Consider the following 27008-nt stretch of genomic DNA (forward strand, 5'->3'; position numbering starts at 1 on the left):
ATGCTGCGGACCAGTACTGGTCCACGGACCGGGGATTGGGGACCCCTGTTCTAATAGATATCAACTTAATTAAAGCCCCCTACAAGCCTCTTTCAAAGATCTGCAATTGGATTTTGGAAAGCATCATCCAATTTTTCCCCTCAGTTGAATGAGCTGTGGTAAATACCAACTACTTTTATTTGTTCTCCCACCTCTTTTAACAAAGATATTGTACTTTGTTCACTAGACTATTGTCAAGTTCATTCATTTGAATTTCTGAGTAGTGCTCATAGGTTATGTTTTTTTATTATCTTTGGAGAGAGAGTGATGGGGGTAGTATTTTCATCGTTGCTCTTTTTGACTTCCTAGTGGCCTTCAATGACATTAATCATGGTATCCTTCTGGATGGACTGCAAGGTTAGGGGTGGCACTGGTTGTGCTGGTTTTCTTCCTTCCTCTGGGGTCAGTTGCAAACAGTGTTGTTTGGGGGCAAAAGCTCCTTCCCTGGGCCTCTACTTTGTGGGATCCCATGAAATTCTCTCTGCTTCAGTTTAACATCTACAAAAAGCTGATGGATGAGGTCACATGACAACGTGGAGTAAGGTACCATCCATTTACTGAATACATTTTCATCCCTGGCAAATAAAGCAATGTCCTGTCTCTGGATTTGGAGGCTGTGGTGGTTTGGGTGGGGAACGTCAGTCCTCAGCACAACCTTGGCAAGATTGAGTGGGTTTGGGTTTTGGGGCTTTCAGGTTCTGGGAACTTACCATGTTTGGTGCTGGATGTCCTATGTACACTCTGAATGTTTCTTTTGATTCACTATTCTTGCTTGATGGACAGCTATCAGTCATGAGTAGGAAGGCCTTTGGTGGTAACATCAATCCTGGATCATAAGGCTCTATGCTCAGTCACTCATGCCCCAGTTTCCCATATGGATTTTTGAATTTGTGCTCTACATGGACTGCCTTGAAAAGTAGCTGGAAAGCTGCAAATCCTCCTGGGGTAAAAAGTTATGTGTGTCCCTGGATCAATGCACATTACACCTCTGCATTGGTTGCCAGTTTGCTTCTGGGTTTAATTCAAGATACTGGTAATGAGCTATAAAGCCCTATATGGCATGGAGCTGGGTTATTTGAGGGCTACCTCCCCCCAGTTGCAGCTCCCCATCCCATCTATAAAGAAATGTCATGTGATGGGATTCAGAAGAAGCTTTTTTGTGACAGTGCCTGGCCTCTGGAACTTCATCTCCACTGAAGTTAGATTGGCCCTGACCCTGACCTTTTGGAAGTCTGGTGAAAGAGCACCGGTGGATTCATGCTTTTAACTCTTGGACTGGTGTCCTGGGAGTCTCCTGTACTTTAGACCCAGGCTCACTGCTGCCTCCAATGACTAGTGCAATGCAGGACTAGGCTATGGTCTCTGTGGTTTTGCATCACACCGAAGCACACACACCAGCTTGTATGTGGCCTGTGCCAGGCTTTCCACAACTTCCATCACCCTGAGGCATGCTCCACTTAATGACCCATGCAATTGCTTAACAACCGCTATCAGGAGTGGTGGGATTGTACTCATTGAGCAAACTACTTGTGTGTGGCTTGACTTACAACTGCAGTGATTTATGACCAAAATTCCAGGGTCCATTGTGGCTGGTAAGTCAAGAACTACCCTGTAGTGTCAAATTCACATGCTTTCAAAATTAGCCTTCAACATCTTGCATTTATTCCTGTTTGTTTCAATAAGGAATGCAATATTATTTATTAATTTTTGAGGATTGCCATGATTGCTGGCTGTTAGCAACTTTACAGAAATATTTATTTCCTAAAATTGCAGGCTAGTGAAATGAAATGTGCATTTGAACTTAGAAAAGCATTCTCAATGAAAACATTGGAAAGCTTAACAGATCAAAAATTTCTCTCCTCAAAACAGAAGCATTGCTTTTTCTTTGGAATGTCTCTGAAATGTTTAGCTGTTCCATGATCTCTCTTGGTCAAACTAAGAATGCACCATTACAACTGTCCACACTGTATTAATATTAAAGCCCTGGCTCCACTACACATAGGACAGAGCATTCTTTTATCTGCCCAGTGCCATTCCCTAAAGATGGCATAGGAGGATTTGTATGCTAAAGGAAGCTATCTCATTTTTTTCTTTTTGCCAACTGCAGACTACTTAGCCTAAAGAGTCTCAGCTGTTTGCTTGCACAAAGCTTTCAAAATTAAGTTAAAAGTGGCAGAATCCTCATACTTGCTGAAATTTTAAGATAAAAGAATATGTGAGTTGATTTAAATATCATATAGGTTTTGCCTTCTTGAGAATATTTATGTTAGCCTATTTATTTTACAAATACAGTTGTCTGCCCAAGGGGAATGGCACATATGGTATCCAATGGGGTTGATTTCCAAGATCCTAGTGGTTGGAGCATAGAATCATCACTGAAGAACTGCTCAGGTTCTTTCAACCCATGAGAAGATGATTCAAGCCACCTCTTATCAGCACAAAGTTTTCCCCATCCCTGTGCCCCAAGTGTGGGAACCAGATTTGCTTCTTCCCAAAGCATTTTCTTGTAGAATTACACACATAGAATCAAACTGCATCTATTTCAGAGTTAAAGCAGCAGTAGTTTATTGACAGTGTTGCTGACTAACAGGTATTCACTTGCTAGATAGACACACTGTAGTATCCTCGAGGAGGCAATGCAAGAAATGTACCATATTTTTGCTTCATTGTTCAGAAGGCTTGGCAGATTCAATGCAAGGGCTGTCTTCGTGCATTTTATCTTGCTGGATTTGACTGTCTGGTGGCTTAGCAACATCTTGACCAGTAGGTGTAACAGAAAGCAATCCAATCTGAGGAACACCTACACTGGATGCTTGTTGAAACCCTGGGGAAAAGAGCTGTTCTACTGCTGTCTCTGTGTTTCCATGGATAATCTGATGAGCAGCGTGAATATGCTTTCTCTGAGCCTGCTTCACTGTTTTGAGAAAAAGAATGAAAAAAGAGAAAGAGAGACCAACAATGGGTTGGGAAAGTTCAGTCCCCCTTTTTTCCCTGCCCTCTCCACTGAAATACACATATGAAGACAACAGTCTTCCAAAGCACAGGACTGTGACTAAACCTATTTCAATGTGATATGGGGTTCTAATAGTGTACAAACCCAACCTTTTAGGGTGTGCCAGTCATTCCCCTACTACAAGAGATGTGACATAACTGGGAAAGAGATCGAGCTCTTTCTCATCAAACAAGTCCCAACAGGCCCTTAACAAAGTATTATTTCTCTATATTGAGCCACAAGCCAAGGCATCTGAAAGATAGAATATAATAGTGAGATAAGCATGCAAAATGGAGTAAACAAGTATCACTAAAAGCTAATTGCCAATGCATGGAATTACAATTATTTCCTCAAGATGGAGGTCAGCACCTAGGACCAAAGAAAATCAAAGTTAGCTTCATAATGCTTTCCAAGGTCCTTGCACTTAGGCAGGAAAACCCAAATGCACAAATACAAAATAGGTGGTACTTGGCTCAACAGTAGTGCCTGTGAGAGGGATTTAGCTGTCCTAGTGGACCACCACTTAAGTATGAATCAGGAGTGTGCTGCAGCTGCCAAAAAAGCAGAAAGGGATACCATCAAGATCATGAGAAATGATAATAGCACTCTGTACTGCACTAATAAAATCACATTTGAAATATTGCATTCTGGTCACAATACAAAACAGATGCTGAGGTACTAGAAAGAGTACAAAGATGAACAACAAAGATAAGGGGTCTGGAGGCTGAACAGTATGATGAATGGTTAAGGGAACTAGGCATGTTTAGCCTGAGACCTAACATCAGTCTTCCAACACTTATGGGGCTGTCATAAAGAAGAGGGTGGACAATCCATTCTCCATAGCACCTGAGGGCAGGACAAGAAGCAATGGGTGAAAATTCATCAAAGGGAGATCCAACCTGAAAGTAAGGAGAAATTTCCTGATGGTGAGAACAATTAACCAATGGAACAGCTTGCCTTCTGAAGTTGTGGGTGCTCCACTGCAGGAGGTTTTTCAAGAAAAGACTGGACAACTTTTTGGCTGGGATGGAATAAGGACTCCTGATTTGGACAGAGGGTTGGGTTGGAATGGAAGACTTCCAAAGTCCCTTTCAGCCCCAGGATTCTATGATTCTATGAATCATACCATCCCTAAAAATGTGTAGGGTGGTATCATTATTATATCATTATTGTTGCAAACAGTAAAATAGGAGGAACCATCTCTACCTGGAAGAAAAAATACACTGCCATTCATTTCTTCAAGATTAGGTCAGATGGGAAGACCTTTGTCATTTCTAGTGCCTCTCCTACTAAAGGAAATGATTTGAGAAAGTCAAAGAATATCAAAAAGAAGTTAGTAGGTGCTTCATTGATCACACAAAAGCCTTTGATTGTGTTGATCACATCAAACTGTGGAAATTGTTCAAAAAATGGGAATCCCAGAATATTTCATTGTCCTCATGAAAAACGTATATGTAGGTCAGGAAGCACTAGTATAGACAAAACATGGTGAAACAGACTGGCTCCAGGTTGGCAAAGGAGAGTGGCAAGACTGTATTCTCTGCCCTTACTGTAGTTACTCAACCTATATGCAAATACATTGTATATTGGAAGCTGAATTGGAAGAACATGAGCATGGTTTTAAAATCAAGGAATATGCAAGCCCTAGTACTAAATGTCAAAAAGCAAAGTGAAAAAATGGGATTAAAATTAAATATAAAGATGACCAAAGTAATGACAACAGATAGAACAACCAACCTTAAAATTGACAATGAAGATATTGAAGTGTCTGCCTTTTATGATCAATCATCAACAGTAGAGGAACAAGCAATCAAGAAATATGTTGCACACTAGTACTTGGAAGTTCATCTTTACTTTTTCTTTTTTGGACTACTAGTAGAAAATCTCATTTCTCGCTTCACAAGGGTGTTGGTTTGCATAGATGCTGCTGTCTTCTTTAACCAGAATTTACTTTTTCAATTATGTACATATGTGAAGCTCAAAGGGATAAGTTATCTATTTTTAACTATGGTTTTTCAAGTAATTCCCTGTATTTTTCCTCAACCGTAGCCTATCTGCCTTCTTGTACCATCAGTTTCTTGGCTACTGTTTCAAAGTTTTAGTTTTGAAAATTTGAGAGGAACAGCAGGGACTACCATTTTTATTCATGTGCAGTCAGCATAAGGGTTGAAGCTGATAAGGCTGAAAAGATCAGATTCTTGTGCCAGAAAAAAAAGAATAAATAAGGGAGATTACAGAACATTCTAGATTGGGCATCAAGAAGCTACAGAACCAGTGACTTGAAAAGTGAAGAGGAAGAAATCCAAAATTCAAACTCTGAAACCTTGAAGATAGGAATCCTGCATGTTAAGACACAGAACCTCATGCACATTGGGCTTTATTCTGCAATTCTCTGAAATTAGTTTATTCAATTTTCATGAGACTGCTTAGAAATGATGAGCAGGAAGAGAATCTAACTGCCATATTTGACAGGGAGGATGTGACAATAGGCCACTGTAAAAAAACTTAGTTTTAGAATGATCCAAAGGATTTGTGCTTTGTATTGGCATAGAGCCTGGTTGTGCAATTGCAGAGATAAAAAAACCCTACAATGTTAAGTTATAAATCCCATTACACAATTATCGGCAGACTGAATCCAATAGATTCTATTGTCTTTGCTAAGTTTATTTTGGACAACATATTATACCAAGTTACCCATTATTTGCTGCAGGTTTACTGATGATGTATTTGAATGAATTGTTCAATAGATAAAGCACTGCATAGCTGGATACTAGAACAAAGCAGCCAGAATACAAATTAACACAAGAGGTAAACATGGCGTTCTTTTTCTCACCTTTTTCCTTAATGGTCATTTTTCTCACTTCAGGGATCAGGAAGCCATAAACTAGCTCTGCCACAATCTCTTCAGACTGTAGATTACTCTGGCTATAGGGGGAAAAAATCAGATAAATGAAAATGGTTACATGTTTGGCATTTTGTTCTTTTCTCTTTCATACCAAGAGCATTAGTTATTCATGTACCAATCAATGAGACAACCTCACCATCTGTTCAAATAATGCACGTTAAAAAAGAAAAGAAATGTTCTTTGGTCCACATATATTTCAATCCTAATTCAGGATCAGTGACATCTCATCTCCATGCACAATTATAAAAATGATAAGAAAAAAATATTGCTGCAGAAAAATGGAAAAAACTGAATTGCATTCTTTTTTTCCATGAAGAGAAAGGGAAGATCACTTTAAAAATGTATATGTGATATCCTCTTAACTTCAAATCACAAATCATGAGTTAATAGAACAGACTATTTGAAAGTTCAGAAAAGAGAGACTCCCCAAGGAGTCTGAAATTCAGAGGTATTTTGTTTGGAATACCCATATGTACACACAGAGACAGAAACAATTTGCAAAACATTTACTTTGTATATTATAAAAACTATCTTATTATATGCAATTAGTGGGCTCTAGGCCAGAAGGAGATCAGTCTTTATAGTACCGTAACCACTTTTGTTATGTTCACTTTATGAGTGCTGCTATTTCTTCAGGAGCCCATACCGTGTTTCCATTTCATAAGCAATATTGTTGATTTCTACAGCCATTCTTTGAATCTCTTCCCTAGATTGTTCTTCAGCTGTACTCTCCATGCTGTTCAAGATAACATCTTCTAGATAAGAATCAACTGTTTTTTGGTGTACTTTAACAACCTGAAAAAAAAACCCAAATCAGAATATTTTTTCCCCACTGGTATAAGCATATTTATCTTGGGAATAATTTATTATTTGGCTCATTTTTCACTATTCTTTTTCTTTGGAATTATCCTGCTTCATTCACTTACTTTTTATAGTACGCTTGGATAACATAATTTACCAGATCAGACTCCTATTCCTTTCAATACTCTTTTAATGAATGCTTCTAGACCTAGTTTGCAAAGTTGTTTAAAATGTACAACACTATTGCATCTCCAACATGTTCAATATGGGATAGTAAATTCTGCCTTGAGTTAAGTTCTTGAAGATTATCACTTTGGGGATATTTTTTGCCTTCCTAGCCTAGCCAAGAGGTCTTCCCAGATGGCCTCCATTCCACACTAACCCATTGACAACTCCTATGTCTCTAAATGAAGTAAGTCCTCCTTATTGATCTTACTGGTGTAATGTTTCCTATTGTTCATTTGTAAATGAGTAATTGTACTTTAATCAGCTTCTCTGAATTACCCAAGCACTATTGTGATTAAATGCAGAGTATGATCCAGATTTAATCCTCCAATGAGGCTAAAGAAGCACTTAGTGGAAAACTGGATGATGTGAGATGAAGATGATAACACGATACTACTACACTTGTAAGCTATATCCACTTTCAGCAGTTTGATTTCCTCCTTCTTCACAGAAATATTACCTCTGCACATATTGGACACAGGTTTAAGGCATATTGCTGAGGTAATCTGAACAAATACAATTGTGCCATGACCTAGCTTAAACCTCCTTGAGCTTATTTAATAGTTTTTCCCACACTTGCCTGTCTAAAGATCTCATCCTCTTCACGTCTGCGTCTCTCCTCTACCTGTCGACGTCCACTTTCCTCTGCTTCCCGCATTCGGCGCTGCCTTTCTGCTAACATAGCAAAAGCATGGATTCTCCGCTCATCCTGTAGTCGAATCAGTTCTTTAGAGAGGAAATCCAACATATTTGCAAGGACTCTTCCTTCTACACGAGCCAAATGCTTTTCCATGAGAGACATCTAAGGGAGTACGGAAATATTTCATTCCTTTTTCTATTTAATTTGTTTATCATTTCAACAATTTTATCTGCCTTTCAGAGCTAATGTTTAAAACAACCTCTGAATTGTACTAAAGTGTGAGTCATAACTCCATCAACATCATCTTTAATGAGATTGATTGATGTCCAAGCCTAGAATTTGACACCAGAATCAAACCCTGAGGGGGGACTGAAATTATATTATTTCTGATATTATGAAAATAACCAGGCTTTCCTGAACTATACAAGTCTTTACATATTTTTACATATAACAATTGGCTTCCAAAGTTTTCCTCAGAAGTGCTGAATAATATACCAACAAAAAGTAGATACTGGTACAACATAGAGAATTTGATAGTAATGCTCTATGTTCTCTAATGAGTTCTCAGCAACCATTATTTACCCAACTACAAAGAAAAATAATTGGAGACTCATTCTGACATGTTTAAACATTAGGTTGATTTTTTTTCATTTTAATCTTTTAGTTCAGTTTTAGTTGTGGTTTTTATAAGTATTTCATAGGTGCTTGCTCTTTCATTCACATAACAACATTAAAGAAGAACATTAGTATATTTATTAATTTTTAGTATTTCACTTTTGATGTTGGACTGAACAAGTGATTTCCCAGGAACGTAAAATTATAAAAGTACCATAGGAATGAACTTTCCTAACATTCATCACAGCCTTCTAACTATTCTAATTAACACCAAAGATTGAAATTGGTTGAAAACTCTGCCCTGAATACCGTATTCTTCTCTAGATGGGAAGTTACCATCATCAGCTTCTGTTACACATATTTTGCAAAAAATAAATTACTATAAAATCAATTTCCTCTATTTATAACCAAACCTTATGTTCATGCAAATCCCGCTGCCGTTGTAAGGCCAAAGTCACTTGTTTTTCAGCCTTCTTCAACAACTGTCCATCTTCCTGTAGTGCATGTGTAGTGCGTAACTCATAAATCAATTCTAGACGTTTTTCCTTTCCTTCAAACATCTGTTTTTAATATTGAGAAATCCAAGGACATGGTTGATTTAAGATAGTCAAAGTGAATGGCATCTTCCAAATTTGTTTCTTAACTTTTTAAACAAATATTTATAATGAAATATTTTTATAGCATATGTACATAGGAAATGACAATAAAAACACACATAAATATATAAAATACAGCAACTTATTCATATAGTTTCTATTCTATGTCAGGACACCCAGGATAGATAGAATCTAACCACAGAAGAGTAGCTTTGTGTATTTTCCCTCAACACCTGTGAAAGTCTTACTTCTACAGTTTTGCAGCTGTGGTACTGGTAGAAACAAAAATAGAATGAATGAAAGAAGCAGAATATGTTGCTTGCAGTGAGTTTAAATTGTTCATGCAGCATGCGACTACTCCAGAAATGTATAGAAATACATATGTTCCATCATATATCTTATGAGCTGGAAAGAAAAGAAAGCAACTACAACAAATGATATTTTTTTTCTCATTGCTGCCTAATGGGCAGCTCCTTTAATGAGGAATCCATATACATAAAAAAAAGCTCTGAAGCAACTCAGAAGTAAATACGCTGCCATGTGTGTGTCAAAATTTAAAATACACCTTAATTTCTGTTTCACCTCCAACTTATCAATCTGAATTGAGAAAGGAAGCCATATGCTCAACAAATAATCATGCGTACTTTTAAAGTTAGCTTTTCATATTGGATGAATTAACAGGCATTAATTAAGACTCTTGTTTATCTATACCGCAAAAGTGGAGAAAGCATACAGATAGTTCTCACTTACCAACTGCCCCATTTAGTGACTGTTCAAAATAATGATGTAAAAAAAAGCTTTGCATTTATGAACATAGAAGCACCCTGTAGTCAAGTAATTGCCATTTGTGCGCTTCACAACTAGCTTGTAATAAACAGAATAAAGGCACAAGTAAAATTGTAAGTCATGGTCATGTGGTGTTTCACTTAATGATGATGATGTTTTGCTTAATGACTGAAGGGGTAGTGAGGTTTTAAGCCCATCACAATTATGCGATTTTTGTTTAGCAATCTGAGCACTTAGCAAAGAAGTTGCCATTCAAAATTGTGGTTGTTAAACAAGGATTATCTGGACATTAAAGTACTTTAGACTGCAAAGGTTAAACAAAAATATTCTTATGTGGAAACAAGAAGTTGCCAGCTTTGGTTGCTTATTTATTATATTTTTTATGTTTTATATCCTATCTTTTCTCCACCAGCTCAAGGCTGCTTACTATACTATTCTCTTCAGTTTATTCCAATAACAATCCTGTAGGAATAAGTTATACTTTTGGGTTGCTATGGGAATAAACTGAACTGGGAGATTATGAATGGACCCGAAGTCTTCTGCCTTCTGAAATGGCTTTAGGACATCTTAAATTATATGCTCCTATGGCTTGCAGACTGTCCTGCATGTGATGGAAATGCCCGTTTTGTGAAGTGCCACAGGGTTCTACTTTTAAATAACGTTTTCTTTATACCAGGTTGAACGTATACTTACTCCTTCCTTGAATTTCCTATTTAGTCAAAGAAGCTCTCGTTAGTTCACCATTCCTTGACAAACTTCTTAATTTTTTGAATTAATTCTTCATTCAGTGTAGCTTTATATGGTTGTACCATATTTCCCTTTTTTCACCTTCTTCTTGTCCTAGGTATAACCTTACCAGAGAGCTCCAATACAATTATACTGGCTTTCTCATTACATATTTGATTACTTTGCTTTTTCTTCTAATAAACATAGTATTCAGTTGTTGCTTTTATATCTTTGTTTTTGCCTCCACAACTATTTTATTTCCTTCAACATCTATCCAAGTTTATTGTGGATAAATCATAGCATATTACTGGCCATGATCAGAAATCAAAATCTAAAATTATTGCAGAATAACTAAGATTTGTCATGGTAACTGAACTAAAAAAACATTTATACCTGCTTCTTTGCTCCTTAAGCTACTACAGAGTTTGGAATAAAAAAGAAAAAGGAATTAAAATAGACTAACAATGTTAAATCATTATTTACCTCTGTAGTTTTGTAAGTTTGGACCCAATTTAGAATTTGAATAGTATAAAACAGGGGTGTCAAACTGCCGGCCCATGGGCCAGTTACATCATACGAAGGCCGCGCCTACCCCAACTCCAGCAATGCAAAAAAAGTCATGAGGCAAGTTCGACACCTGTGGTATAAACTATGGCTGCAATCGAAGGGAACATAAGTAGCTCAGGGTTGAATAAGGAATTCTTGGTATTCTTTGAGCTTAGTTGTTTGCTTGCAAATATTTTATTATCCAACTAGGTAACCTCATCAGTGCTAGAGAGTGTGGGTTTGCTGCCTGCTTACGTACAGTAGCTTGCCTGCCAGTATTGGTAGGAGTGTGGTTTTCTCTTTGATAATTCCTGATTAGGGTTTTCTGCTTGATTGTTTATCTAGTGCTCATCCTTGCTTATCTGGATGTTGGTTGCTGGAGAGGATGTGTTCTGGTCTTTTTGTTTCCTTCTTAGCTTTTTTATTGTCTCTTTTGAATGGTATATAAATGTGGTTTATTTCTATGTGTTTATTGATACCTGATATGCCTGAATACCAAGTTTTTAGGCATTTCGTTTGGATTTAGTTTGGTATAGGATGTCCAGTTTCCCAGTTGAAACTATAGTTGAATCTGCCCATGTGTTGTGAGGTTAAACAGTTTCATTGTGTCAGTGGTTGTTATAGTCACTGTCACCTCTTACACTGTATGTTGTAGATGACTTGTTTTTTTCTTCTTGGGCTACTGGGCCATTTGGTTTACTTAAGATATTTTGGAGAGCTTTAATTGCTTTGTGTGCTATGGTAATGCCAAGTGGTTGTAAGTCTATTGGTTGTTTCTGAGATGTTTTGGATATATGGTAGTGTTATTTTTTTCATAGCTAGTTTGGTTGGGCTGTAGGGTTTGAGTGGCTAGGCACTTTTTGATAAAGTTATATGGGTATTCATTTTGCTGGAAGATGTTGTATAGGTGATCATTTTCCTTTTTCTGGGATTCTGGCTGGTTGCAATACATTTGTACTGGCTTGAATAATGTTCTTACATAGTTCTTGTTATGTTGTGGGAGGATAGAGGATATATAAGATATAATTCCATGAGATATCTTAGTTGACCTAAACACCCTACTATAGTTTATAGTGCCTTCAAAACAATTGGAAGGACATGACTCATATGGATTAGGATACAGATGTGAATTTTTTTCTTGTTGAAATTGTTTAATATAAACAGTTGAGAGACAGACGCAAATATTGACAGAATCTGTCATCAAGTTAATGGATGCCACAAAACAAAACTTACCATGTTTTGGATAGCTCTGCCTCGTATTAATTTCTGTAGTATAGTTATAGCCAATTCTCTCTCTTCATCTATCTGTAAAAGAAAACAAAAGCCTTGGGAAATATGGCAATAAGCTAAAACTTCTGTTTTCAAGGATTATGACCCGTCTGATTCTGGATAAATTAGTTGGTATATTTCACTAAATTTGCTTATTGTTTCTGGCTACAGTATGCTGCCCATATTCTTACAGGCATAAGATATGAAGAGAAACAATTAGTGTATCCAAATGAAGGTGGGAAATTCAAACAATAATGACATAAATAAATAATGACATAAATAAATATAATAATAATAATAATAATAATAATAATAATAATAATAATAATAATAATAATAATAATAATAATAATAATAATAATAATAATAATAATAATGACGTTGGAAGCATCCTTGGAGGTCATCTAGTCCAACCCCCTGCTCAGGCAGGAAACCCTATACCATTTTGGACAAATGGCTGTCCAGTCTCTTCTTAAAAACTTCCAGTCTTGGAGCATTCACCGCTTCTGGAAGCAGGTTGTTCCACTGGTTAACTGTTCTAACTGTCAGGAAGTTTCTCCTTAGTTCTAGGTTGCTTCTCTCCTTGATTAGTTTCCATCCGTTGCTTCTTGTCCTGCCTTCAGGCGCTTTGGAGAATAGCTTGACTCCCTCTTCTTTGTGGCAGCCCCTGAGATATTGGAACACTGCTATCATGTCCCCCCTCGTCCTTCTCTTTATTAAACTAGACATACCCAATTCCAGCAACTGTTCCTTATATATTTTAGCCTCCAGTCCCCTAATCATCTTTGTTACTCTTCTCTGTACTCTTTCTAGAGTCTCAACATCTTTTTTACATCGTGGTGACCAAAACTGGATGCAGTATTACAAGTGTGGCCTTACTAAGGCATTGTAAAGTGGTATTAATACTTCACGTGATCCTGATTCTATCCTTCTGTTAATGCAGCCTAGCACTTCGTTGGCTTTTTTGGCAGCTGCAGCACACTGCTGGCTCATATTTAAGTGATTGTCCACTAGGACTCCAAGATCCCTCTCACATTTACTACTATTGAGCAAGCTACCCCCTATACTATACCTGTACATTTGGTTTTTCTTGCCTAAATGTAGAATCTTACCTTTTTCACCACTGAATTTCATTTTGTTAGATAGTGCCCAGTGTTCAAGTCTGTCCAGGTCCTCCTATATCTTAAGCCTGTCTTCTGGAGTGTTGGCTATTCTTGCCAGCTTGGTATTGTCTGCAAATGTGATGAGTTTCCCATCTATCCCATCATCCAAATCATTGATGAAGATGTTGAAGACCACTGGGCCTAAAACAGAGCCCTGGGGCACCCCACTACACATTTCCCTCGATGTAGATGCGGTTCCATTGAAGACCACACACTGAGTACGGCCGGTCAGCCAGCTACGAATCCATCTGGCGGTCATGCTGTCTAACCCACATTTTTCTATCTTATCAAGTAGTAGGTTGTGATCTATCAAATGCCTTACTGAAGTCCAAGTAAATTATATCCACAGCATTCCTCTGATCCACTAATTTTGTCACTTGGTCAAAGAATGCAATAAGATTTGTCTGGCATGATCTGTTTTTGACAAACCCATGTTGGCTTTTAGTAATGACTTTGTTTGCCTCTAGGTGTTCGCTGATTCGTTGTTTATCTTTTCCAGAATCTTCCCAGGTATTGAGGTCAGGCTGATAGGTCTGTAATTTCCTGAATCCATTTTTTTCCTTTTTTTGAAGATGGGAACTACATCAGCTCTTTTCCAGTCCTCTGGTAGTTTCCCAGTGCTCCAGGATCTTTGAAAAATATAGTTCAGTGGTTCTGAGATCACATCTGCCAGTTCCTTGAGAACTTTGGGGGTGTAATCCATCTGGTCCTGGTAATTTGAACTCGTCTAGGCTGGGCAGGTGCTCACTTACCATTTTCTTGCCTATCTTAACTTGTGTTTCTATTCTGTTTTTTATGGCATTATTTTTGATAGGTTGGTCTGTTTTTTCCCTTTGTGTAAAGACAGATGCAAAAAACGACTTAAATAGTTCTGCTTTCTCCCTGTTGCTTGTCACCTTCTTGCCACTTTCCTCGACTAATGGACCAATCATTTCCTTCACTTTTTTCTTGTTTTTTACATGTTGAAAGAAGCTTTTTTTGTTATTTTTGACTTTGGTCACAAGCCTTAGTTCATTTTGAGCCTTAGCTTTCCTCACTTCATCTTTGCAGGCTCGGGCTATTTGCTGATATTCTGCCTTAGTTATGTGCCCCTCTTTCCACTTTCTATACTTATCCTTTTTATCTTTCAATTTATCAGAGAGTTCTTTATGCAGCCATGCTGGTTTCTTTTGAAAGCTGTTATTTTTCTTCTTTGTTGGTATTGTGCTAGACTGGGCTTTTATTATCTCACTTTTCAAAATTTCCCAAGCTTCTTGAGTGGTTTTCCCCTTGAGGATTCTCATCCATGGAATCCTTCCCAAGCCCTCTCTAAGTTTATTGAAATTAGCTCTCTTAAAGTCCAAGACTCTAGTTTGACTGTGTTCTATTGCTTGTGCTTCCATAATGTTGAATTCCAATATTGCGTGATCACTACCTCCCAAGGTTCCTGTGGCTTCAACACCTTCTATCATTTTGTCTTTGTTAGTGAGAATTAGATCCAAAATGGCTAATCCCCTAGTTCCCTTCTCTACTTTTTGGGAGACAAAGTTGTCTGCTAGGTTTGTCAGGAATCTGTTTGATCTTCCACCTGGTGCAGAGTTTGTCTCCCAGTTGATGTCAGGGTAGTTAAAGTCCCCCATTACTATTGTGATGTGCTTCCTACATACCTTAGTTAGCTGACTAGCAAAAAGTTCATCTATTTCCTCTGTTTGGTTGGGTGGCCTATAGTATACACCTATGGCAATGTCATTTCCCCCCCTTTTATATCGACCCAAATGCATTCAGGACAGTTTTCATCATTGTTGTGCTCTACTTCTGTAGAGATGTAGTTATTTGTGATATAGAGAGCAACTCCACCTCCTCTTTTATTTGGTGTGTTTCTTTTAAATAATTTAAATCCCTCTAGCTGTGTGTTCCATTTGTGGGTTTCATCCCACCATATTTCTGTAATGGCAACAATATCATATCTGCCCTCATTAATCTGAATTTCTAGTTCACCCTGTTTGCTGTTCATACTCTGTGCATTGGTGTATAGACATTTGAGTCCTTTATGACTGACCCTGTGTTTACTTTCTACATAACCTGTGTGGTGCCTGAGTTCCCCTATTTTCTTACCACCTATTTGGTTAGTGCACTTTGTGTGGCACACACTATTAAAAGCTTGATTTTGCTTGACAGCAAGGTTGATATTCTTGTCCACACACATCTATGCACCAATAGCCCTATAATTTTTAGATTGCCGGGGACAGGGATGTTCTGTGTCAATTAACTCACTGTTCCCACTGTTTAGTTTAAATATTCCTCTAGAAAATCTGTGAATTTATTGCCAAGTAACTCAGTCCCTTTCTTTGATGGATGCAAACCATCTCTTTTGTACATTTTTTCATTGGACCATTTTTTCATTGGCAGACATTGTGACTAATATAACCAAAGCCTTCCCCTTTACACCAATCCTTTAGCCACATATTGAATTCTGCTATACACTGGCCTTTTCCATTTTGTTCCTTATACACTGGTAAAACCTCTGAAAAAGTAAGCCTACAGCCTATTCTGCTAAGTTCCTGCCCCAAGCTCTGGAAATCATTCTGCACAGAGTACATCTTTTTGCGACAGATCGTTAGTGCCAAGATGTACAATAGTCTCCACATCACAGTCCTCGCTGGCATTTTTGATTATTTTAGAAATACGCTTCTTGCCCCTACTGGCAGTAGCACCTGGAAGACACCTGACCTCTTTCGAAACCTCTGTGTCCTTTCCTAAATTTACATCCCTTATAATTGAATCACCAACCAGAAGGTGGCTTCTCTTTTTGGATGCCTTTCTGTTCTTGCATGACTGATGTGTAATACCTGATTCACACTTCTCCCTGTCGAAAACAAATTCTTCATCTCAGACCATGATCCCCTGCTCATTTGAGTTATCATCACAAATACCTTTACCTGTCTCCTTAATGTCCCTATTAAGGTCAGCAAGGGCACTGTATCTGTTGTGCAGGGACACAGCAAAAGCTTTGTGTTTATGGTTCACAGTTCTCACCCTACCAGATCCCACGGTTGTCCACACTGCCCTTCTCCTGCAGGATCTTTGTGGTAGAGGGGGCTGATAGCGTGGAGGCTCAATGGAATAGAAGGGCTGAACTGGACACCTAGTTTCTGCCTGAAGAGCACAGATTACAGACCCTAGATAAATAATCTGTCCTTGTAGACTAGTGATTTGTTTACAGATAGGACAGTTTCCAAGTTTGAAAAGGGTACTGCGAAAGACAGCTGCAAAACAAGTGTTGCACTGAACTAAGCCAGTAAATTAAGAGTAATAAGCTAAAGAAGCAGATCAGGAGGAGATATGAGCCAATCAACTATCAGATCCTCTAGTAAGTCAAAACAAGCAACTGTTATCAGCTGCTGTTTGCTGATTTGCTGCCTCTCCTTAAACTGCAATCCTAATTGGCTCAATGTACTGTCTCAATGTTCCAGTTAAATCAGGGGTGTCAAACTGCTGGCCCGCAGGCCGGACGCATCATCCAGAAGCCGCGCCCACCCCATTGACGGCAATGGCAAAACCGTCCCGATATGTTGCACGACGTCACGTGATGTCGCAAGTTTGACATGTCTGAGTTAAATCATGAGGCCAAACATGCTGGTTGCAGCAAACAGCACACTCCTAGAATGAAAGTGTGATAGTAGAAGATGGCTGACTATCAGGTAGAGTGATTTGTAAAGAGACCCTCACCAGTAGATAAACAAGGTGCCCTCAGCAAAAGAACAAAAAACAAAAAACCCTGGCTGTAATAGGAAATAAAAGGAAATTGAAGGCTGAAGTTTCTAAGTGAAGATATAACTCTAAGATATAATCATACCATATCCCCACCTCTTCAATTTTACATCCTTAATTGTTAATACAAGGATGGAACCTGGATTTCTTTTGGCAAATAAAGTCTTTAAAACCAAAGCTTTCATTATTCATTATTTTTCAATTTTACTTTCATAAGATCTTTCAAGATACACGCTTTTTCTTATCCATTCAATACTCTCTCTGGTGCTTAATATATATCAGTGGTTCTCAATCTTCCTAATGCCGCACCCCCAACCATGTGGTCGTAAGTCGAGGACTACCTGTATTTCCCTGCGGGCGGGGCAGGAGGAGGCGCGCACGCTCCACCTCCTCTCCTGTGGCTGGAGCGCACGCTGGGCAGGCCGAGGGTGGATGCAGGCCGTCGCCCAGCAACCGCCTTGGCCCGGGAGCACCGCGCATGCGTGGTGCCTCCCCCTGCGCCGGCCGAGGCGTAGCTGGCAAGCGGCAGCGATGGCGCAGGCCGACCACCGGCTGGGCCACCAGCTGGCCCAGCCCAAGGGAGGTAAGGCACCCGCCGGGCCCCACGTGCGCCAGCAACCCTCCCTGCGCCCGCTGCTGCTCCGCTAGCCTTACCTTGGCCACCGCACATTCGGTGCGGCGGCAGGCAGACCCAGGCGCTCCTGGGCGGCCATGGCACGCGGCCGCAAGGGCGCAGGGCGACCACCGGCTGGGCCACCAGCTGGCCCAGCCCAAGGGAGGTAAGGCACCCGCTGGGCTCCACGCACGCCAGCAACCCTCCCTGCGCCCGCCGGCCTCCCACCTCCCACCCCTGGCCCTCTTTTACTTACATTTAGTGGTTGCTCAGCAGGGAGGGGTGGAAACGTCCAGAAAGCTCACCTTAGCTGCAGACAACTTGCAGCACCGTTTGCAGACTGGGACTTTTGGCGGGCTCAGCAGGGCAGAGACAGCCTGGACAATTCCTATTGGCTTTTGAAAGCCAATAAAATTAGACTCTATTCAAGAGAGTCTATTCTATTGGCTTTCGAAAGCCAATAGATTCTATTGGCTTTCTAACGCCAATAGAATAAGAGAGAGTAGCACAGCTAAGGAAAAGGGGGGAAAAAATGGTGGACTGCGTTGTTTGGCGACCCCCGTGAAGTGGTCGTTCGACCCCAAATGGGGTCGCGACCCACAGGTTGAGAACTGCTGATATATATAGATAACAATTCCTATGCATGTTTTTCTTTTTCCCATGCTGAATATGAAGGAATAGACTAATCTTCATATTGAACTAATCTGTAATTTCACCTTTCAAAGCTTATCTTGTTAGATGATGACAAATCTGATTGCTTCACTGTAGCCTTTTGACTAAAATAATAATTAACAGATCTGGCTGCTCAGTGCTCACTGTGTTAAAGAATTTATTTTTTCCTCTCTCCTCAGTCTGGGAAGGAGAAAATAAAACATATTTTCTATTTCTTCTTTTTTTCTGATTTGAAAAATATTACTGTTTTCTTGAAATGCTTGGTTTTGCTTTTTTATTTGCAAAATTTCCAAAGAAAATAAAAAAAAGACTTTCATGTTTCAGTAAGTCAGAGAATAGAGTGACATCTCCCTGGTCCCAGTTTCTTTCTCCAAAATAAGCCAAGCCAGTTTCCAAAAGTAAGCAGATAAGGGCAAGTTATTCATTCTCATATTTTTCCTGATTGATCAGAAATAAATAATCTTTTCTCTGTTATGTCCTTGTTCTTACATTTCTCCTATGAGCCCATTATCTACAATTGCCACTTCTCTTTCTTTTTCTTAAATTTGCTGTATCGACTTGTCTCTATGTTTGCAAACTAGGGCACTGATCAATGCAGTCCCAGATTTTTGTCTTAGCCTTTAAGCTGCTAACTGCTTTAGATCCCTCTTAGTTTAAAGTATTGAATATCAACTGATTATTTGATTGTTTACAAATTATTACCCCCAAATATTTAATAATTTCTATGTATTGCTTTTTAATTAGTTTTATTTGTTGATTTTAAAAATATTTAAGTTTGTTAAAAAAAACTACAGGGTGTAGTTCACCCAGTTTGTTACTGTGCAAAAATGTCAATAAGGGAGTTGCAGGCTTTCTATCACCAATAAATATATTATGTTAGATTGCAATAATGAAGAACTGTCAGAGCAGTGGGATGCACTAGAGGACAGAGAAGATGATTCTGCCAGATCTAGTTATTAAGAGCTCTTGTTAAAAAATTCCATAAGGAGTGAAGCTTCTGTTTGGGGTTTAATTTGCATTGAGTAGCTAAAATTACCCCAAAAGCTTAGTCATGCCTTAGCCATGAAAGCCAGCTGAGTGACTTTGGGCCAGTCATTCTCTCTCAGCTCACAAGGTAGTTGTTGTGGGGAAAGTAGGAAGAGAAAGGTGTGTTGGATATGTTTGCCACCTTGAGTTATTTGCAGAAATGATAAAAATGGGGTGCAAATAAATAAATAATAAATAAACAATTAGCCAAATAGTGACTGCTAAGAATAAAAAAGATAAACTTAAAATTATTTTTAGGAAGTACATATTGGAATTAAAATTAAAGGAGAATCAGAGTAATAAGAAATGTAACAGTAAGTGGTGATCTGAATGGAGGAAATTCAGCATTAAAGGAAATTGGGTGTCAACGCTGCTAACATTGGATGTTCTTGCTTTGACAGCAGATGGAAATGCAGCCATTTTCTCTATTGCTTTTAGAATTAGTTGATGCTGGGAGGGGGAATAGGGATGAGAGTCCAGCTAGTCATAACAATAATAACTTAGTCGTGGGAACCCAAGGACATTGGGCCCAGAGCTGATAGTGTTTTGGCAGGCTGGAGGGCTGGGCAGAAAGCCCCGCGCTTCAAGCTAATTGGGGAATGTGATTTATGACTGTTTATTGGAGGAGGGAATTGCACTTTGTTACTTTGTATCCAGGGGAGGGGAATTTAGTTTCTGGTTTCAACTATGTAGTGCTGATACTTTGTTTCTCGAATAAAAGATTCTTTAAGGTAAACAATGCCTAGAAGTTCTTTTGAAGAGTTTCATCTGTCGGAACCATGACATTGGGAAGAAAAAGAGGCAGCAATAAAAGAAGCATAAATATAACAAACTAGATTTCATTCGGAAGCCCACTGATTTTGGGATTCTATTATCTGACTCTTGGTGAGCTGCAATTCTCTTTTGCACTAAGGCAACCAAGAACCAACCCAGCTTTTTTGGTTTGAACATCCTCTCTATGGCATGAGAAATGCCTACTCTCTGGCTTCCTTCCTCCTAATTACTACTGTCATCTTTTCAGGTTGTGACCTCTCTTTGTACTTGAACACCCCCCCCACACACTTCACGTGCTACTGGTTTTTAATCCTTCCTTGTCAGTCTGAATTTATACCTGATGTGAAACCTGATGATGATCTCATCTATGTTCTTCTAACCTGCATCCTTGTGCATTAATAGCTTTCACTTATAAATGTTTTTAGAACTAAGCTAAACTCTTAAGAACAATCAAAACTGCACCTACTAGTGAAGGTATTTCCAATTCTGGAGTGGGTGGGTGAACCAAAATCTTTGATAACCTCTGAAGAAAACGTAGTGGCTTGTGTGGCTCCTTAATATGATATTTCCTGTCTTGCAATATCTGGAAAAGTTGTATAATATAAAAATCAGTCCATATCTAATTGACCCAACATTATTTTCTTATTTACTATGTACTTTGTTCATAGTAAATAAAATTGTTCATACATTTTACTATATTTATAGAAAATTTCTGATCCTTGAAATTTCCTATATTTTTACAATCTAATAAAAAAGGAATTTGGAGGAGAGAACCTGGAGAAAATATAATATTCTTTCCCCTTTTAAAGGACTATATGAAATAGAAATAAAAACAGAAGGAGACAAGGAGACAATATAACTCTGAAAACTAGGAATAAATAACAATTTGGCATATTTTGAATCTGTAATTTTTCTTGACTTCTTACTACAACTTAAGTTACATTCCCAAAAGCAAAAGGGCCACTTATATTGCAGATGCCATGCACCAAAAGTTGAAATGGCATCAGAAGTAAAATACCTGGTAAACCTGTGCTAATTCCATCTCTAGTCTAGCAGACCGTTTAGTGAATCCATCTTTTGTGGTTAAACTTCTGGGTTTTGGAGCTTCAGTTCGGGGCTGTGTAACGGAATTAGGAAGAAATGCTTCTAGTTCAAGTAATCCTAAGAAAAATAGAAGATGAACATAGGGACTAGAAGATATGTTTTAATATTGATGTAAGAGAACTAACCTCTTTTGTCCAAGATGGCTCCTTATAAATGGAGTTTTCTCATTCATAAGAGTATTTCTATTGGTTTCAATAAGATAAGATAAGATAACCTTTATTGTCATTTTTTTACTGTGGGCACAACGGCACATATCAAAAATGAAATTTAGTTGCCCGCTCTCAAAGTGAAACACAAACATGACGCACACCTAAACATACTATGAACAACATATGTATAGACCCACATCCCTACATATACGTAGCAAATAAATATTAAATACTGTCCATCTTGAATATATAACGGAAGGAGGAAGCTTGAGAGTTCACAAGGTTAATGATGTGTGGAATGAAACTATGGCTGAATCTGAATGTTCCGCTACGGATACCACGAAGCCTCCTCCCAGAAGGTAACAAGGAAAACAAGTCATGAAGAGGATGTGTAGTGTCCCAGATAATCTTACGGACCCTGCTCAAGCAACGCTTCTGTGCTATGTCCTGGATGGGAGGGAGGGAACTGCCAATGATCTTTTCGGCCATTTTCACCACTCTCTGCACCGCCTTCCTGTCTGAAGCAGTGATGCTTCCAAACCAGACTGTGATGCTGTATGACAGGATGCTCTCGATCGTCCCCCTGTAGAAAGTGGTCAGGACAGGGGAAGGAAGGTGTGCTTTTCTCATGTGACGCAGAAAATGCAGGTGCTGCTGTGCCCGCTTCACCAGTTTCTCACTGTTGAGCGACCAAGTCAGCCTACTCGTTAGCTGCACACCCAGGAATTTGACGCTGGTAACCATCTCCACAGGAGAATCATTAATGCACAGAGAAGTGTGGCTGTGCCTGCCTTTTCTGAAATCAACAATGATCTCTTTGGTTTTTCCGGTATTTAAAACTAGGCTGTTTTCCTTACACCAGTTCACCAACCCCTCAACCTCCTTGAGGTAAGCTTCCACCTTGTCATCCTGAATAAGGCCCACTACTGTTGTGTCATCTGCGAACTTCACAATACGGTTGGTGGCAAACCTGGCACAACAGTCATGAGTCAACAGGGTGAACAGCAGCAGATTTAAGACGCAGCCCTGAGGAGAACCTGTGCTCAAGAAAAAGGTATTAGAGTTATTTGTTCCAACTCGCACATATTGGGGCCTGTTGGTAAGAAAATCAAGAATCCAGTTGCACAAAGGAGTGTTTAAACCTAAAAGGCCCAGTTTGTCTACTAGATGCTGGGGAATGATTGTGTTGAACTCCGAACTGGAGTCAACAAACAGCAAATGCACATGAATATTTCTTTCCTCTAAGTGCTTCAGGCTCAGATGGAGAACGGAAGAAGTAGCATTCTCTGTAGAGCGATTTGGTCGGTAGACAAACTGAAGCGGGTCAAATGCTGGTGGGAGGCTAGATACAATAGTGTCCTTTATCAGCTTCTCAAAGCTTTTCATGATGGTGGATGTCAGTGCAACCGGATGGTAATCATTGAGGCCTGTAATTGTGGACTTTTTTGGCACTGGCAAGATGATGGCCATCTTAAAACACGATGGGACCACTGCCTGCTGCAATGAGAGGTTGAAAATATCTGTGAGAACACAAGCCAGTTCCTCTGCGCGTTCCCTGAGGACACGTCCAGGGATGTTATCTGGGTCTGCTGCTTTCCGAATGTTAACTGTCTGCAGTGTTTTCCGGACAGAGGTGACATCAAAGCTTGGCACTTGCTCATCAGGATGGGGCACAGCTTTCCTGACAGGAGTGCTATTTGATGCCTCAAATCTACTAAAAAACGCATTCAGTTTGTTTAGGAAGTCTGTGTCATCCTTGAATCTCGATGGAGCCACCTTGTAATCCGTAATGGCCTGGATCCCTTGCCACATTCGCCTGGTGTTCGTTGGATCCTGAAAAAAGTTCTGAATTTTCTGGCAATGGGCTTGCTTTGCACCTTTTATGGCACTTTTCAGATTTGCTCTGGCCATTCTAAGTGCCAGCATGTCACCAGATTTAAAAGCTACATTCCGTGCTTTCAGCATCTTGCGGACCTCATAAGTCAGCCACGGTTTTTCATTCGCCCTCACAACAATGCTTTTCAGGACACAGACATCTTCTATGCACTTTTGGATATATGCAGACACCGTGGTGGCATACTCAACATTTGTATGTTGGTTATCAGTAGCTGCTTCCTTAAACATGCCCCAATCTGTGCACTCAAAGCAGTCTTGTAATGCTTCTATAGCTCCCTCTGTCCAAACCCTCACCTGCTTTACTGTAGGTTTCACTCTGACTAATAAAGGTTTATATGCTGGAATAAGCAGCACTGAGAGATGGTCAGAGGAGCCCAGGTGATGGCGGGGGATAGCTTTGAAAGCCTTCTTGATTTTGGAATAAGCAAGATCCAGTGTATTGTCCCCTCTGGTTGCAAAGTCCACATATTGATGGAAATGTGGCAGGGTAGCTTTCAAATCCACTTGGTTAATGTCTCCCACTGCAATAAATGCACCCTCTGGGCGAGTAGTTTGTAAGTCACTGATGGTATGGCGGAGAACCTTCAGGGCCTCTTCTCTGTTTGCATCAGGGGGGATATACACAGCTGTGATAATGGTAACAGAGAATTCTCTAGGCAGATAGAAGGTTCTGCATTTGATGGTCAGAAGCTCCACATCTGGGGAGCACAGACTTGAAACCACCTTGGCATTATTACACCATCTCTCATTTATATAAAAACAGACACCCCCTCCCCTGGATTTGCCACTAAGAGTAAAACTCCTGTCCAGCCGAAATGTTGAAAATCTCATCAAGCTAACAGCACTATCTGGGACAGAGGGCTTTAACCAAGTCTCTGTTGCAATAATGACACAGCAATTTCTCACCTCCCGGTTTGTTGTTAAATCCAGCCTCAAGTAATCCATTTTTGGTTCTAAGGAGCGAGCATTTGCAAACAAAATAGATGAAAGAGACACTCTGTAAGGTCTGGCTTTTAGTCTAGATGTTAGGCCTCCGCGTTTGCCACGCTTCCTCTTTCGGTCGCACCTCCTCCTTTTCTTCCGAAGATAATCAGCAACGGAGGGAAACTTCCCAGCTGCAATGGCTGCTTCTCCACTCTGCCCCTGCGGCCCGAAACACTGCCTTCGCTGCTCAAAACACTGAGCACGAAGCTGTTTCTCCCTCCAGCAACTTCCTTTCTTCCTCCCCGCTCCTCCAGACATTGCAGCTGATCTCTCACCCTTCGTGTCAGCCGCCGGCAACTCCGTCCTTGATTTTCTCCTCCGTAGTAATCTGAGGCCATGCAGGCTCTCCAGAACAGTTTTCTCCACCATTCCTTTCACGCTGAATTTCTTCATCTCCAATATGGACTGACGTTCGTATGAAACTTTAGCAGCCCAACTCAGCTTAGTTGTCCCTATTTCTGAAAAGTATTTCAGTCTGGATTGTTTATTTCCCTCCCTAACCCCCACACTTTTGAGAGCTGAAGCAGCCGCAGCCAAGCAAGGTGCCGCCATCTTAGGAACTTTTCAATGGAGAAACATAGCTTCCAAAAATACTAGTGCACAGGATGCATGTGAATCTAAGTTCCCACACTGGCAGCTTTGTGTAAAACACAGTGATCCTGGAATGAATGAATGTATTTGAACATGACTCACCTTCATAGGTGTTGAGAAAGGAATTCTTCACTACATAACTATCTGCATGATTATCTGGAAAGTAGCCAATTCTTGATAATGGAGCATAAGGCTGTGATTCATATTCAGTGTATTCCTTAATTACATTTCTTCTCTCTAGTTTTCCCTCCACATTTTTTCCCTTGGCTATTAATCTTCTGATTGCTGTAAATAAATTGCAGATAAAATTACGCTGGTTTTAAATATATCAGTTGACCTCTTCATTTCCTTGAAGATTAGGATTTGGCTATTATTATTTCCATTTGCTAAGAATGGGATGCTGAAACATCTTGTTGCATTTTTGCTAGCAGCCAGTTTCCCAGAGCAGGAATGTGGAGAATATAAACAGGCAATTACAAACATGGTCAGCTGCAATGAATCCATACTATACAAATGCAGTCTTAGCCATGTTGTGTTGCATCAATTTTCTGAAGCTTGAATCAAATCATGCTGGCCAAATGGATAGCTCTAACCTAGGGGTTCCCAGCCGGGGGTGCAAGACAATATTCCAGGGGGTGTGAAAACTTGGGTTTAGAAGTTTCAAAATTATAGTGTATATGCATAATTCGTTTTGAACTTTTGTATATTTTGCGAGAATATATCAGAAGTGTTCTAGGGGTGCGGGGTATAGAAAAGATTGGGAACCGCTGCTCTAACCAATTATTGTCCTTACAGACCTTTAGATGTTAATATAATCTATGCCAGACATCTATACTGGAAGTTATTACACTAATTTAGTGCTGAGAATAAATTGGCAGAAGATGAAACTGGTTTTGAAGATAAGCATTCTATCATGTACCTAGTGTTAAACCATTTAGTTGAAGAATAGTCTCAGAAACAAAAAAATGACTCTACATGTAGCATTTGTAGACTTCAAGATTCTTTGACATTTTGCCAATGAAAAATTTTCTTGGCATCCACAATCATATTTCTATAGGTTCAAAATTATGATCAGAAATTAGGAATTATTTTGTGGATATTGGGCACAATCTATGTGTCTTGACAGACAGAAATTAAAATATTCAGCTAATTGCTGAAGATGTGTTCAACAATCAATACTGTTAGTCTTAGATCCTTTATGTAGAAGCAATCTCATTTTGTTTTGGAAAATTCATTGGTTTTGTAGGTGTTCAGACTCTTTTCAATTACATAGTAATAGTGTGAAAGCTAACAAAAAGACAACGGAATATGCTTGTAAATAGGGTTGTTACTACCAGAGATGAATGCATGCGTAGTCTCTGTCAATTATTCAATGCTGTGTGTGTGAGGGTGTTCGCTTTCTGTTTCTCAACAAGCCTTCTATTGCTAGAAATTTCAGCTCTCTTGAGAGTATGCTTACTATGTAATGATTTTGCTTCATACCTTTTATGTGTTCATGTTGAATCTTTTTCACTTTTTTTTCTTTTTCTTGCATGAGTTTAAACCAGTGTGCATCTAAGCAACTGACATTTAATTCATTGTGCTTCTCTTCTCGCTTCATCAGCAAGCCCTTTAGAAGGTTTAGTCTCACTTCTTGCAGTCTTCAAAAGAGCAAATATATGTCCGTTTGTTATAAATATAAATATTATTATATCTCTTATCTATTAAAAGGAATAATCATGAGTTCTTTATGTAGAAGATATAAAGTAGATTCTCAAGAGAACTTTATATGAAGTTCTACTAAACCTGGAATTGGAAATAGTGTATAAGAAATTAATAATAACATAATTTAGATGTCTACAACAAATGGCTAGAGTACTATGTAGCACCAACCATGCAATGCCAAAAACTTTAAAAAAACTGTTTTCTGAGACTGCAGAACCCAAAGGCAGATCAGTAAACATCTGACAGGATAAAGCACCATTAGTAGACTGCATATAGCTTAACACAAATCTCTCTTATGCTAAGGGTTTAATCTTATAAATTGTTATATTACAATATAACATACAATCTCAATAGTGAATATTATATATAAAAAGAAGACTTTCCATAACCATTATTGGGTTTGATTTTGACTGACACATATTAGCTAACAAATTCATTTTCA

General features: G+C 39.2%; 1 protein-coding gene across 1 annotated transcript in view; it reads right to left on the minus strand.

The window, feature by feature from the left end:
* Positions 1 to 2579: 2579 nt before the first annotated feature.
* MAATS1 (MYCBP associated and testis expressed 1) overlaps positions 2580 to 27008 on the minus strand; it is a 47291-nt gene continuing 22862 nt past the window's right edge. Inside the window, exons 8-17 of the mRNA XM_015814441.1 lie at positions 26345 to 26502; positions 24965 to 25147; positions 21157 to 21299; positions 20605 to 20721; positions 12105 to 12176; positions 8631 to 8777; positions 7543 to 7764; positions 6583 to 6731; positions 5865 to 5956; positions 2580 to 2953 (exon numbers count right to left, since the gene is read on the minus strand). Coding sequence (XP_015669927.1) covers positions 2703 to 2953; positions 5865 to 5956; positions 6583 to 6731; positions 7543 to 7764; positions 8631 to 8777; positions 12105 to 12176; positions 20605 to 20721; positions 21157 to 21299; positions 24965 to 25147; positions 26345 to 26502 — 1534 coding nt within the window. The 3' untranslated portion in view covers positions 2580 to 2702. The remainder of the gene's footprint in view (positions 2954 to 5864; positions 5957 to 6582; positions 6732 to 7542; positions 7765 to 8630; positions 8778 to 12104; positions 12177 to 20604; positions 20722 to 21156; positions 21300 to 24964; positions 25148 to 26344; positions 26503 to 27008) is intronic.

The sequence above is a fragment of the Protobothrops mucrosquamatus genome, unplaced genomic scaffold, assembly GCF_001527695.2.
Source record: "Protobothrops mucrosquamatus isolate PMUCROS unplaced genomic scaffold, P.Mucros_1.0 scaffold_88, whole genome shotgun sequence".
NCBI lineage: Eukaryota > Metazoa > Chordata > Lepidosauria > Squamata > Viperidae > Protobothrops > Protobothrops mucrosquamatus.